At 38.7% G+C, this 14,695-nt stretch overlaps 2 protein-coding genes across 4 annotated transcripts in view; one reads left to right on the top strand and one right to left on the bottom strand.

Annotated features, from left to right (window-relative positions):
* The window catches only part of scfd2 (sec1 family domain containing 2), a 125,352-nt gene extending 115,188 nt beyond the window's left edge, over nt 1-10,164 (bottom strand). The window contains exons 1-2 of the mRNA XM_059342135.1: nt 9,248-10,164; nt 8,430-8,598 (exon numbers count right to left, since the gene is read on the bottom strand). Coding sequence (XP_059198118.1) covers nt 8,430-8,598; nt 9,248-10,061 — 983 coding nt within the window. The 5' untranslated portion in view covers nt 10,062-10,164. The remainder of the gene's footprint in view (nt 1-8,429; nt 8,599-9,247) is intronic.
* A 65-nt stretch (nt 10,165-10,229) lies between these two features.
* fip1l1a (FIP1 like 1a (S. cerevisiae)) overlaps nt 10,230-14,695 on the top strand; it is a 28,926-nt gene continuing 24,460 nt past the window's right edge. For all 3 annotated transcript variants that reach the window (XM_059340579.1, XM_059340580.1, XM_059340581.1), the window contains exons 1-4: nt 10,230-10,392; nt 10,521-10,572; nt 13,348-13,406; nt 14,321-14,419. In XM_059340579.1, the coding sequence (XP_059196562.1) occupies nt 10,323-10,392; nt 10,521-10,572; nt 13,348-13,406; nt 14,321-14,419 (280 nt within the window). In that variant the 5' untranslated portion in view covers nt 10,230-10,322. The remainder of the gene's footprint in view (nt 10,393-10,520; nt 10,573-13,347; nt 13,407-14,320; nt 14,420-14,695) is intronic.

A 14,695-nucleotide genomic window follows, 5' to 3' on the forward strand; every position in this document is an offset into this window, starting at 1 on the left:
CGGCATCACATCAAAACAGGTACATGTTAAAATCTGGTTGCCTATAGCCTAGCATTTCTACGTAGCTATCACACAGCTGAGACACCTCATACAACTGATAAAAGCCCACAAATATTTGACACCACTTCTTGGTTTTTCTCAGCATCTGTTCAACAAGTCACATCCGCAAACTACAGTAATGCAATGAAAAGTATCCGAAACTCGGATACAGATTATTCAGATTGTGTGTGTGTGTGTGTGCACTTTCCAACAGGTCTACATGTTACACATTCAGTCTAACAGGATTGTGCAAGGTCAGCCCAATCCCTGAGTGAGTTAATTTATGAAGTGTGTTTAATGAGGCAAAACACACTGCCGGTTTCCTGTAAACATCCTCACGTACATGTGAGGGAGAGGGAGAGGAGGACCAAAACCAGACCTGGCCTTGAGTGTCTGTGTGTCCTGGCAAGAGGGACGAATGACCCGGCGGAAAGAAGAAGGGGAAAGGGAGTTCCGCAGGAAGTGAGGAGAGGAGGGGAAGATACACACTAAAAATTAAACACACCAACACAGACGGACAAGGAGCTCTCATTGGCCATTCAGTGAGGACTCCATATATATTTCTACTAAACCTAAGAAAGATGAGGAAAGTACATCTACCCCTTGCAATAACAATTCATGTGTTGAACGAATAAAACTTTTTTTTTTTTTTTTTTTTTTTTTTTAACTAAAGGAGGCTAATTACCTTTTTCATTCTAATATTCGTCTCTCTGGCACACCCAAATGGGAAAGCTTATAACAAAAAAAAACAACCAATTGTTTCCACTTCTGTTCCCCTCCCTGAGTTATGGCATTGAATAATGGCCACAAAAGTGTTTTTTGCAGGACATGATGCTGTCACAGTGAACTTTTGGATATAAACATGTCACCACTTCATCAATTTATCATCTGTGTGAAATGTTGTCATAATTAGCGTATGAGTTCTTGAGTCATGGCTAAAATCAGTTCCGCTGTGAGTCTAATTGCCAAATTTCAATAAATTCACTCCAGAGGTATTGTGTTCACCAGAAATGGACGGACAAACAATCTGAAAACATAATGGTTCCAGACAAGGCTATCACCAGAGCTGAGGCATAAAAAGAAGCTGGTTGCCAGCTGGAAGCTTTAAAGAGGTTTGTTAATGCAAGAGGTGTGTCAAGTAAAAGTATATGACAGCAGGATTGTGAACATTTACAGTAAAAACTTGGAAAAAACTACAACAAAGTAATTTATTCCAAAAAATGACAGGAAAATGTTTCTTAACTTTATTCCTTTGCAGTGTAGAGAGAATGGTAAAATGTGGGAGAGGGTGGGAAATGAAAGGAGCTGTACAGGGGGTGATGCGCGAGTCTCTTTCTCCCTACATGTATCTTGACTAGTTTACCATTTCAAATGAAAGCCAACACTAGGGGCTCTTTGAAGGACTGGGACTGGAGGATGTAAAGTGCCACCTTTGGGGGGTGCTTTATCATCTGACTGAATAAATGCATGCAAACTCTTTCCCAAATAGAAAGTGTGTTCTGCAGCGAATATCAAATGACAGAGTAGAAGACAGCGTACAAGACAGACTCGGTTATGTTATCTCCGTCTTGATGGGAACACGGAGTACAAGTTGTTCAGGTGAAAGTAATCTACCTGATTGATGTACTGTGAGTTTCGGGATGAGAAACCTTCTACACCGGGGGAGAAAACACAGAATTAGGCAGCGGAAGAAACAGAGACACAACATCTGAAGTGGGCCAGGGGACATGTCAGCTCACAGAATCCTAAGATATGGCTAAATCCCTGCATCTCCTATAAATAACTACCAAAATTGACAGTTATCTTTGACCTTAAGGGTAGTCTTGATAAAATCAGTTTGATAAATTATTAGATGAAAGCAGCCAAACTGTGGTGCTGTCTCACAGACCCACATGGCTCAGAGGGAGAATTGCTTCTCGTCTTTTAAGTGGAAGGAGAAGACTTCAAATATTAAATCTTCACTATTTTAGTCCCAAATTGGTTCTCACTTAAGTACGGCAAGCACGTGGCTGCAATTTCAATCAAGTGCAAAGTTTTATTCTGTCTCTTTTTCCTCAGTGGTGTGACATACACAGCACAGTAGAAGCCCTGCAATTCATTTTCCACAGGCATTGAAAGTAGTTGATGTGGGGATTAAGTTTTCATCAAGATGTAAGGACACCAAAATTTGGATGGAATCACCGTTCAACGGTGCTTGTGTTCCTCTGCAAACATACTGCTTTGTGCATCATGAGAAAAATAAAGTGCTTTTTAAAGAATGTAAAAATGTTAAATAAAAGTATGAACATGAAAATGAGTACAATATGCCCCCCTAATCCTCAAAACAAACTCAATAGCCAGGCCTGTACGGGAATTCATATTATACTGTATATAATGATGGAGTAAAGCTGTTTTTCAGCCTTTAAATCACTTAAAAGACTTAACCTTAAGTAAGTAAAATAAAGCAAAAACAATGTTGACCCTATAAGGAAACACCACAGAATGAGTATGGCCAGTTTTTATTCTTGGTGGGATAAAAACAGGGTTAGCTGTCCTCAGCTGTCTGTCATTTGCTTTCTCCTCTCCACACTATCTAGTATCTCTGCTGTTTCTCTTACTTTTCCCAATACAGCCTGAACCCAAACAAGCGTGCATGGCTTTTTATTCATGCTTACATTTCCCAGCTAGGATAGAAATAGGTGTTTTCCCTTCTTCCTGGTGGTACGCATGCAAAATCTGCTGGGCAGAGTTGAGGAGATGGCAGACTCGCTGTGTTTTCTCATGGCAGGGTGCGGTCCGTTACTCTGCCTGGCTCAAACTCAGCAGCTCCTGAGGCAGACCCGGAGCACCTTGGCCACCCATACTTGGTTCTGCCCACAGGCACACACACGCCCACCACAGGATCAAGGTCGAAGGCGGCCAGATGACGGGGGTGCAGGGTTCAGTCTGAGACTGAGGGAAACTTGGTGCCCTCTGCCAATGGGGTTCATATGTCTTTCTCAGGATCACAAGGGCTGTGCAGCCAAGCACAGCAAATTACACAGAGCGGCTGGACCACAAACACACATACGCAGACACACAAAACAAACCTGCCCACTGCCACTTTCACTCAACATCCTTTGATAGACAGCAAACTGTGCATCCTGTCACTATTTAATGGCTGAAAAAGAAAGCCACAGCACAGTGGTTCCCAACCAGGGGATCTTGTACCCCAGAGGTACTTCTGCAACTGCCAGGGGGTACATTAAAAGATTGTAGTGTCTGAACTTATTTAATAAGTTTAAGTGATTTGATTAAAAACTATATATCCACATGTCAACATTAGGTCAACATCTGATGACCACATGTTGCAGTAATGTAAGAGTGTGTGAAAACTAGCTAGCAAGCAAGTACAAATTACAAAAGTAATAGATAAATGGCTGAAGTAGTTTGCTAAAAGTACTGACTAAACAGTTCAAATATCTAGCTTGAAGTGAAGAAGAAAGGGGTAAAACAGTTAGTTAAAAGTACTGTATAAAGGGTTAAAATCCTTAGTTAAGAGTACTGGATGAATGGCAAAGTTAATTCAAAGTAGGCCTACTGGATAAGTGGTTGAAATAGTAAGCTAAAAATTACAATATCAACATGAAATGGTTTGCTAAAAGTAACATTAACACGTAAACGATGTAAATGGTTAGCTTAAAGTATAATCAGTGAATACACTGTTTAAACTGTTAGCTAAAAGAAGTATCAGGGAATAAATGGTAGAAACAGTTAGCTAAAAGTAACTTTAAGGGATAAATGGTGGAAATGGTTAGCTAAAAGAAATGTTAATAGAGAAAAGGGTTAATGGTTAGCTACAAGTAACATCAGCGAATAAACAGTTAAAACAGTTAGCTTAAAGTAACGTTAACGGATAAACATAGAAATGGTTAGCTAAAAGGAACACTGATAGATAAAGGGTTGAAATGGTTAGCTAAAATGAATGTTGATGAATAAGTGGTTGAAGTAGCTAGCTAAAAGTTATGTTAGTGGCAAAACAGTTGAAGCAGTTAGCAAAAACTAATGGATGAATGATTGAAACAATTAGCTTAGTAGCAGTAGAAAGACTGCTGATCAGACCCTAACCCAAACTAAATATTGACCAACTACGTGAAAATCATGACCAATATTTACTTTTATATAGTGAATAGTGTCATACATTTTAAACCTACATTGGGAATTGATGAAGAGGTAAGTGAGTTCATGTGCTAGAGCTATAGGGGTACGAAAAGGTTGGGAACCACTGTTATGGCACGTGAGTGGAGTAACTATAAACCAGCAGAGGAAAACTGTCTGAGTGTGTGCATATACACCCACACAAAGTATACTTTCACTCTGGCACAATTACGAGAACCGCAGAGTGAAAGTCAGGTAGCAGGATCAGGAAAATTCACACCAGGTTATGAAAGACAATACGACAGTAATTGCAAAGTAAGTGTGGGGTCTTGCTAGGAGAGCTAGAATCAACAACCACCCACAGAATGTTTAAGACACTGTAATCTATAAAAATATCCTGGAATTACTGAGGGAAATATCATACAAAAGGTTCAAATTAGGTCCGCACCTAATATTTAAAGGCTTGAGTTGGTCTACACAACAAAACCAATCAAAACACACAGTGGTCTGAACTAAAAATAGCTCAACAAATCATAGGTGTATAAACATCCAGTAGGAGGGAACTTATTATATAGACAATGAAACCACACACAGCCAGTAACGTCTAGTGCTTTGCACAGCTCATATCATGCAAAGAAAAACAATCCATTTTAAGAAATGTGTGTTTTTGTATCTTTTGTAGAATTAGGAAAGATTAATGCTCAGGAGCAGTACACCTTGAAAAACATGCATATGCAGAGCCCTGTCTTGAACATATGAGAGACCGACATAAACTCTGCTTGTGGTGAGCTGTGCACTTGAAGGCAGTTAAATAAAGTGGGGAACTCTAGGCTTCTTTCTTTCAATGCCTCGGCAGCTCTTCAATCTCCTAAACATCTGCGATAAGGCTCAACTGGGCCATCTGCTCAGAGATAGCACAGGCAATAACACTCCTGCTGATCCGGCTGGCCGCGATCACACACGTACGCCACACAAACACAGCTCCCGCCGCATTACTTATTACTTTCAGCTACACTTCTTTGTCTGTCTGTTTGTGTCTGGCCGTCTGCTAGAAGGTGTATACAATATCTGATCGGTCATCTCAATGTTGTGAGATAAGGTGTTTGGCTGAGACTCATATTTGGTGGAAAGATCTGGAACAATGATTGCAAACATTGCCGACAGGACCTAAACGTCTTATCCGTCATCATAACAAAAAAAAGAGTTCTCACACGTTAACCATCAAATTCAATGACTTTTTTAGGACTTTCCGGTAGGGCCGGGTAATAAATCAATATTATATCAATATTGTGATATGACACTAGATGTTGTCTTAGATTTTGGATATCATTATATTGCAAGTGCAATATAATATAAAGTGTATTAAGATTTGTCTTTTCCTGGTTTTAAAGGTTGCATTAAAGTAAAATTATGTAATTTTCTGAATTTACCAGAATGTTCTAGAATGTCATTACATCCACATTACTAATGAATATTTATCTATCAAAAATCTCATTGTGTAAATACTTCATGAAAGCACCAACAGCCAACCCTACAAAATCAATCCAGTATTGATAAATGTTTTTGTAAAAAAAAAAATGTCAAAAATTAGATTTTCTCTGTATTTCCCAGCCCCACTTTCCAGGCCCAAATCCCTCAAATTCAATGACCCAACAGGGCATTAGTTTGAGACCCAGATAAAGGTTACTGTTACAACAATGAGAATGTTAATAGGCTCCTAGAAGCTCACAACAATAAAGAAAAGAGAGGCTTTAATCTGTGAACACTTCTCAATTGTGCTGCGTTACATGCAAACACGTGACGAAAAAATAACTAAACGCATCGTATTTCTTGAGCTGATGACAGAAGTTGAATAGGAGTGAGCCATCGCGATTCCTCCTCATCTGTGTTGAGAGTGCACTTGCGCAGTACCGTTAGGGCACTCACAAGAAAATAACAGCAGGTAAAGCCGAAATTTATGAGCTGAAGTTCAACTGAGTATTATATTTATCCTGGAAACAGTGCGTTACAGGATGTGGGCAAAACTCCCACAATCTATTGCACAGTTTTCCTTAAGTTTGAGACCAAGGAGGACAAGACATGGTAATTCTTCAAAGGCAAGTCAAGTTTCCAAAAACTGTCACTGGGGTGCCGTAACAGCAGCCGACAGCATCATATTGCATGGCAGCTAAGAGGACTGCAGACAACCCCGCCTCTCTGTGATAACTGCTAAAAAAGAAAAAAACAGCCTGAATATGTAGCATTCAATCTCAGCTGTGTTGACTTGACACAGTGACTTGAGACATGCATTTGTGGGTCTTATTGTAGGAATCAGGTTGCCCTGGCCAAGACTTGCATCTGAGGGTCGGTGCAACCTGCCCCTGCTGTGCTCTCATTATCTGCTACAGTACACACTGTCTGAATAGCAATGACTAGAAAGATCTAAGACTGGTTCCATTACAGCAGAACCTCCCACCTAGCGCCGAACTGTCCCCACTGCAGTCACTGTATGTATAAGCCTGTTCATGAACTCAACACGGCCAGACAAACTGCATGACAGCTTTGGCCACAAAACTCTTCTTCTAAGTCAAAGTCTTCTTCCTCCTGCAACCACATGAAGGGCCAAAGCGGGAGTGGAACACATGATGTCGGGCTAATCCCTGCCATGTACAACAGCCCCACCGCAGGCGCCGAACACGTGCATCTGGAGGCAAGCTTCACTGAACCACTGGCACCTAATGCTGGTCATGTGCCACTCAACTCACTCAGTGGGGGGTGGCTCCGGCTAGTGAGTGTGTGTTTTTTTTGCATATGTGTGTTTGGTCAGGTGGGAAAAGTATGTAAAATGTATATTGTGGTTGTGTCAGTAGTAGGGATGGGTTCCAATGGCCAATTCCATTTTGGGTCCAGTTCCAAGTTGGTAAAATCCTCCTATTTGTCTTCATTCTCCACTGCACAAACCACCATTCTCCCAGTCTACAGCATTCTTCCTAGGTTTTTAGTAGAGAATATGCAATTTCACATAATTTGTGACCATTATTATTGACATATCTCTGCACACATAACATTATATTTGCTATGCTCTTCTGCAACTAAACACATAATTGTTAATATTTTAACCATAATACATGGTAAGAAATACAACTTTTCACACTGACATTCATACCCAGAGGCAATTTATTGGTCCAATTATCCTCACATACGTACAAGTACCCTGAGGATGCAAAATCAGGCCTTAGTTCACACCCTGAACCTGCTTGTTAGTATTTGTTAAAGCTCAAGTTATGCATGCAAATTATTACTGTGCTTAATATTTGAATGCTTACAATGTTGTTCTTGTAGCTCACATTACAACACCCCACTTGATGAGCCTGTGGGGTCTTTTGTGCCCTGCTAATGGGAAATGCAGTTCTCTGTGTGTGAAACATGAGCTTTTAGAACACAAGATATATCTCTAGAGAAAATTGTCGAAGGAGTTATGAATAAGCTGAATAACAGCACATGATTGTGACTGTAATTATCAATGGGGTAGAGAGTGTGGGATTCAACTAACAATTATTTCCATTATCAATTAATTTGCTGATTATTTACTCATTATCTTGTTTCGTCAAAAAATATCAGAAACTAGTTTTTAAAAAATCCATCACATGCCAATTCAGTGTCTTTTTTGTGTCAAAATAGTCAGAACCCCAACATATGCAAATTACTGTACCATTAAGCAGCACATTTTTACATTTTAGAAGTTAAAAACCATAACACATTTGGGATTTGAAAATTGCTTGAAAATTTAAACCGACTAACTGGTGCAGCTCTAGCAGAGGGACACAAATCACACATTCCATATGCTCCAGATGGGAATAAAATCCCTGATCAGTGCCTGTAATATCAAAATTACAAAACTGCCCCTTGAAAAACTGATGCAAATACAAAATGGGGTTAATATGCAAAAACACAAGGCTGAAAAAGGTTTTACTTTCAAATTTGCCCTTAGAACAAAGGTGAAGTGCCATATTGGGTCTTAGACATTACAGTGCATTGAACCGTCAGAACTCTGTATAAACAAGTGCTATACATTCAAAACCAAAATATCTGAAACCTAAAGTAACAATACTGGAGATCTTTGTTTGGGTTTTTTTAGCACAACTGTGGCAATAAGCAGAAAATGTGTGGTTTTGGATCTCACTTTCACTTGTGTAGGTGATATTAACAGCTGTGTGTAAAAATAACACCAATAAAAGAAAAAAGCTATTGCTATCAACAAACTATTGTCAAACTATAATTTGAGTAACACTCACTGGGTCTGTGCGAGGCAGCCGAGGGCCAGGGTGTTCTGCGAGTGAGGGGTTCGCTGCAGACTGGTGAGTTCCAGCATGTCCACCTGTATGTCTGTCACATGACCAGGTAAAGGTTTGAGCACAGTCAGAATCTTCTCCACCAGGTTGTCGCCATGGTGACCAACAGCTCCTGAGAAACAAAAATGACCAAACATCTATTCAGTATGTAGTAACAGTTGTCAGTGACATATCATCAATATGTTTATACTATGTAGTGTTAACAGAACTCTTTTTGAGAGTAACTAAGTACATTTACTCAAGTATTGCATTGAGGTACTTGTACTTTACTTGAGTATTTCCATTTTATCTAACTTTTTACTTTACTTATTGTACTTTTTACTCCACTACATTTAGCTGAGAGCTTTAGTTACTTTTGCGGGTGGAGATTTAACATACAATATATGATAAATTTAAAGTGATTAGACTTCTTTAAATTAAATCTTATAACAGTATATTAAGTCATTAAATGAGCCCTGTCTTTACCAAATTAAATCACTGCTTACATAAAAGCATCAATACAAATAATGTTATAATATATTTGGAATATATAAAAAAGTCTGAATGGGTCCATTCAGCATAACAAGTACTTTTAATTGTTGTTACTTAAAGTACATTTTAATGCTGAAACGTTTGTACTTTTACTTGTAGTGTAGTAATTTCACAGTGTATTAGTACTTTTACTTAAGTAAAAGATCTGAATACTTTTTCCACTACTGGTCATGACTATAATGTAATTAGGCTTTTGATGCAATATGGTACAAAAAGGGTGGAGTTTTCACCTGTGAGATCCATTGTTCGATCCACAAAAATGATGGATGCTTTATTAGGCGCTGTCTTCCTTCTGTTTTTGGCTTGAGGGTGATTGGCCAGTTCTCCCGCTATGATGCGACTCATTGGACCCACAGCAAAACTCTCCTCCCTGGTGCCTGTAGCTTCAAACACTGAATTTAATGCTGAGGCCAAGGATTTGATTTCAAACTGCAGTTCAACAGGCAGAGAGTGCATGTCAATGTCAACCACACTTCCAAATCTCTTCTTCTCTGGACGTTTGGCATTTATTGAGTCCAGATCAGGTATGAGCAGGGGGAACAGGTGTGCAAACATAGGGGCGAGGAGTAGCTGCTGTGACACTGGGGCGAAGACCACTGGGACATGCATGACTTCTGCCGTGTAGTTCATGTTTCCCATCCACTCGCATAACTTCTCTTCAAACTGCTCAAACACAGGGTTACCGTCCATTTCTACGGTGACATTGTTGGCGAGCAGGTGCACGGAGTGAGCAACGGTGGTGAAGACGACACAATACTGGAAGTGACTGAGGGATATGATGTCTTTAATGATGTCGACTGTTCTGCCCTTCAACAAGGTGCTCACCACAAACACCGCTTTCGGTTCATTCTCACTGCACGCTTCGAAACTTGAGAACTCCTTCAAATTTCTGGCTCCAGCCTCCAACAGGACAGCAGCTCCTCCGCACCAGTGGAGAGCTTCTGCACACTTGTCATCCATAAAAACAACAGCTTTCTTTACCTTGGACAACACCTTCTCCCACATCTGAACCGGGAAGTGTGTAAAGTCCTCCGTCGTCAGCATTTTGCCAGTTATCAGTGTAAGCTAAATGCAACGGAGACAAATAGCATCAGAGATGTCAGCTAAAGTAGCTCCAGCAAAACAAACACACGAGTCTCTTGAAGGTGACGTGGCAGTTGCGCCGCGTCGCAGCATTAAGACGTCATCCAAGCTTTAACTCGTTGCTATGGAAACAATCAGCCTCCAGAGAGAGTTTGAGATTATTGGTGAATTTAGACGTTGATATTATTATGTCATAGGTCAGTCGATTAGTTTTATATCAAAATGTCTTCATCATCGGAGTCGGACTCGATAGATGTCCCCGAAGAAAACGAGGAGGGGGAAATTTATCAATGTCAGTTAGCGTTAAATTTTAACATGTCAACCTTTAATAACGTGTTGTATCACACCATACTAAAGATAGAGTGCCTCATCAAGACAGTGACATTTACTGAAGTTTGTTTGTTTTTTCGTGTGTTTCAGTGATTTATAACATGAACACCCAGGAAGAAAAGGAGCTTGAGAGCTCATCCAGGTGTGTATTATCCATAGACTGTATAGGTATTATCTGACACTCGGTGTCCAGTTTATTAGGTACAGCTAGCGACACAAAAAAAAACAAATGCATTCTAATCTGTTGCCGCGGCCACCCACTGCTCCTTGCATGGTGTGTTCACTTGTATAAAGGATGGGTAAAATCAGTGGTTCCCACAGTTTTTCTACTGGGCCCCCCTTTTCTATAAATAGTCATGTTTTTTCATCCTTCTTTTTTGTATTTGTAATATTTCGAGTAGAGTCATGATCTGATTTAGCTTTTAACACACTTTAAAAATGTTTGTAGAAATAACAGTAAAACACTGTCAAATACATCAGAAATAGGACGTAAAATAAAAAAATGTATATCACCGTAGTAGACACTTTTAATTACCGTAAATAGCACAAAACTTTTACTTTTTTCTGTCGTAAACTGGAAGAAACACATAGTTTTGATGTAAAAATATAACATTTTCATGCAAAATTGATGGAGAAATACCACGTGTGAATGAATGACACAATTACCCTGAAATAGTGGGATTATTCAGTCTAAATTACAGTTTTTGCTGATATTTACATTATATATTTATTTACCACGACTGTTGGTATTTTTCCGTAAATTAAACAGATTATTTTTTTACAGTGCAGCATTGGAGAACAATGAAATTATTTAAATTTAGCCTTGCCACACCCCCCACCCCCACCCCACCAATTGGGACCCACTGAGTTAAATGCAGAGTTTGAATTTCCCCATTGTGGGATTAATAAAGTATACAATTTAATTTAATTCAACAGTCCTATAATGAATCACCCCTTCATAAGTTTGTAAAAACATTGTACTGGAATGAAAGGAGGATTTACTGCAGGACTGTTGTATTCGACTGCATTAGTTTGAGCTAGGTGTACCTAATAAACTAGAAATTAAGTGTACTTAGGCATATGGTCCCACTGTAGCCTATTTGTTATCAGTGGTGGAATGTAACTCACAACGTTTAAGAGGCAAATACTGAACTTTTTACTCCACTACATGTATTTGACAACTTCAGTTATTTGCTACTTTGTAGATTCAAATAAAATATTATTAATCCAATTCATTTAAATTGTGGTGGTAAAGTATCAAAAGTAGTTGAAATTATCTTCAGCTTTAACATTCAAGTGTTGTAGACATTCATACATTGATATTCATGAGACTTTTTGTACTTTCGGTATAATTTGATGCTTGAGTAAAAAGTTGAACACATGGAAACAGTAATTCTACATTGTGATATTTCTACTTTAAGAGTCTGAATACTACTTACAGCACTGTTTGTAACCATGATAGTTCTTTCACTTTAAATACGAAATGGTACAGGCACTATATTTCAATACAGCCACTATTTCACTTTCATTTCTTTTAAATTGGTGAAAAAGTTTTCTAAATGCTGTACATGTGAAAACGGGGTAAAGATGTTTCTTCCCAGTGATGTGTCTATTTCCATGTGTTTAACTCTCAGGGCCACCGTACATTAGTGACAGTGAGCAGTGAACAAAATCAGAGCGAAGTCGCTCTGCATGCCTATTTCTGATTAGCGACTGCAGTACGGTAATGAAGCATTCAGATATAATACACTTCTCACAGTAATGACAGTGATCATTATAGTTGCACAATCGGTGTGTGACGGCACCGTTCGCGCTGCCTGAAATGTGCAGCCAGTCATGTGCAACATTAAGAAGTATTTTGATGCTCATTAAATCTGCTGCCAAGCCAGCAGTGTTTATTTGTGAGCTGGGAAATGTGGATGTTAGCAATCAAAGAACTGGAGCAGTGACAATATCTGTGGTCTGAATTCTCCAACTTCTTTGCCCCAGAGTAAATGTGGCATAACCTGGTTGTGTACTAAGCTTTGACAACAGTCTTGTTTTTTGTTCAGTTGTTTTTGCATTCATCACTTAAATTAAATGTGTAAGCCATTCAAAGGAAAACAGCCAAGTGTTTTTGTTTTTGGTTCATTTAAAGCCATGGCATGACTCGCTGATTGGCCTTTTCGAACTGAATATAAGTCATCTCCCGCTAAAAAAAGGATTTTTAAAGGCGTGTGTCTTTTCAGATAGCTTTATAGTGTTATACTGCAGTAACTGGCTGTGGAACTGGTCCTTTTTCAATACTATTCTCTTAAGAATCTGTGAAAGTGGGCACTTAGCCTGTAACTGGTCTTGACAAGAGTAGTCTGAGTGAAGCTCTCAGCTAAAAATAGCTACACTCACTGTAGAATTATATCTCCAGCTCTCATTAATATCTACTGTGTACAATATTTTGCATTTTTGTGACAGCGCCTGCCAAATAAACTGCAATTTGATAGCAAATGGATATTATTATTTTTACTTTCATGTGTTTCTTTTGTTTTATGGGGGAATTTCAAAGCTGTTTGAGATGATGTAGACAGTGAAGATGACAGTGCTGATGAATGCAGTGATTTTTGTGTAATCACGCATCCGTGCATATGAGACTGTTTACTTTCCATCTTCTGACAAAGTAATGTGGAATTTTTCAGCCTTTTATTGTGTTTGTTTGCCTGTTGGGTATAATATGAATGTGCATCATTTGTCAGGGACCCATTTCTGTCAAAATGTAGCTTTGAGATATTTTCATTGTTTGTTAGTTTTTCTTATATATTGGTCTTGTATGCGGAGGTGCCAGTTGAAATGAGGTTATAAGCATTCAACCCAGACACCAGTCATGTCATTATGATGGACATAACTGTGTTGATAATGTGCGGGTCTCTTGTTTTTCCACAAGCTCTGGGAACACACCTGTGCATGTGAAAATTGATCCTGAAAGGATGCCGCGGGCAGTTGGTGAGTAAGATCAGACGACAAAACAACACCAAACACACAAGTTACAAAGACCAGGAAGATCTTGGTGTTTATTTTGTTGTTAATGAAGACAGAAAATTTAAGGATTAAGCCTAAAAAAAATGAGTTCATACTTTTTCTGATAAAAGACTAGTGTAGCATCGATGCTAGACATGTTCAACAAAAACATTAAAATCTTTGGTACAGTTTATGCTAGAGACAAGCTTGAAATTGAGTCTGAGCTGTGAGATTCTCAGCTTTCAGAGACAATTTAAATGGTGCCTTTATAACGAAGTAAGTAAGTAAGTTAATACGTGTATTTGCACAAAACTTTACATGTAGCCCCAAAACACCTGAATCCAACATTTTACATCGAAAAAAGAACGATTTTCTGGTGGACTATGGAGTTTTTCAAGACAACACAAGTTTTTTTTCACTGGGATTTTTAAAAAATGTCAGATATGTTTTGTTCCCACAACAGTAATGCATGATGGTGACTTTGCACTGCAGCAGAAAGAAAAAGTGGATTCCCCCAATCATATGATGTATAACACTTGATACTAACTGAAAGAATACGCTTAGAATTGATAAAAATTCAAAACTATGTCCAGGATTTTTTTTGTCTCTGTAGCCTTAAGAGGGTGAAAAAAAGATACTGTTATCCTCTTCATAATACTGCCTAATTTCAATATAGGTTTTTCATCATGTTGCTAACACCTTCATTATAAGTTGACCTCTTCACTATGAGGATCTTGGCTTCATTACTGCACGTCAGCTCAGTTTAATGATTTCTTAATGCCAAAAAATATCCGATAGCCTTATTAAAAATGAATAATTAATCATCTTCAACAGTAAATTCCTTGGCAATTGTGAGTTGTCTCTTTCAGACAGCTTGAATCCTGTCAAATGTTTTGCAGTTGCTAATAAAAAAGGACTAGACATGAATGTGTTGGACAATATCCAAGAAATCCCAGCAGTGAAGGCGAATGCTGAGGAAAAGCCGTGGAGGAAAGCTGGTAAGTACATGCATGTTATTCTTTCCATGGTGTTTTCTCTGTGTAAAGGTCTTGTGCACTTGTTAACCCTCCTGTTATGTTCATTTCTCAGGGACAGCATAATGTTTAATTATCCAAAAGTGTCAGAAACCAATATCCAAATTAACATTGCTTATATTTCACGATTAACTCCATTACTAATCATTTCAAACAATATTTATCAATGGTGTTCTTTACCTCTCACAGATCATGCTTCAATGACGAGAATTCACTCACTTTTCATAAAAAATGCACTTT

Source organism: Centropristis striata, chromosome 9, assembly GCF_030273125.1.
Source record: "Centropristis striata isolate RG_2023a ecotype Rhode Island chromosome 9, C.striata_1.0, whole genome shotgun sequence".
Classification (NCBI taxonomy): Eukaryota; Metazoa; Chordata; class Actinopteri; order Perciformes; family Serranidae; genus Centropristis; species Centropristis striata.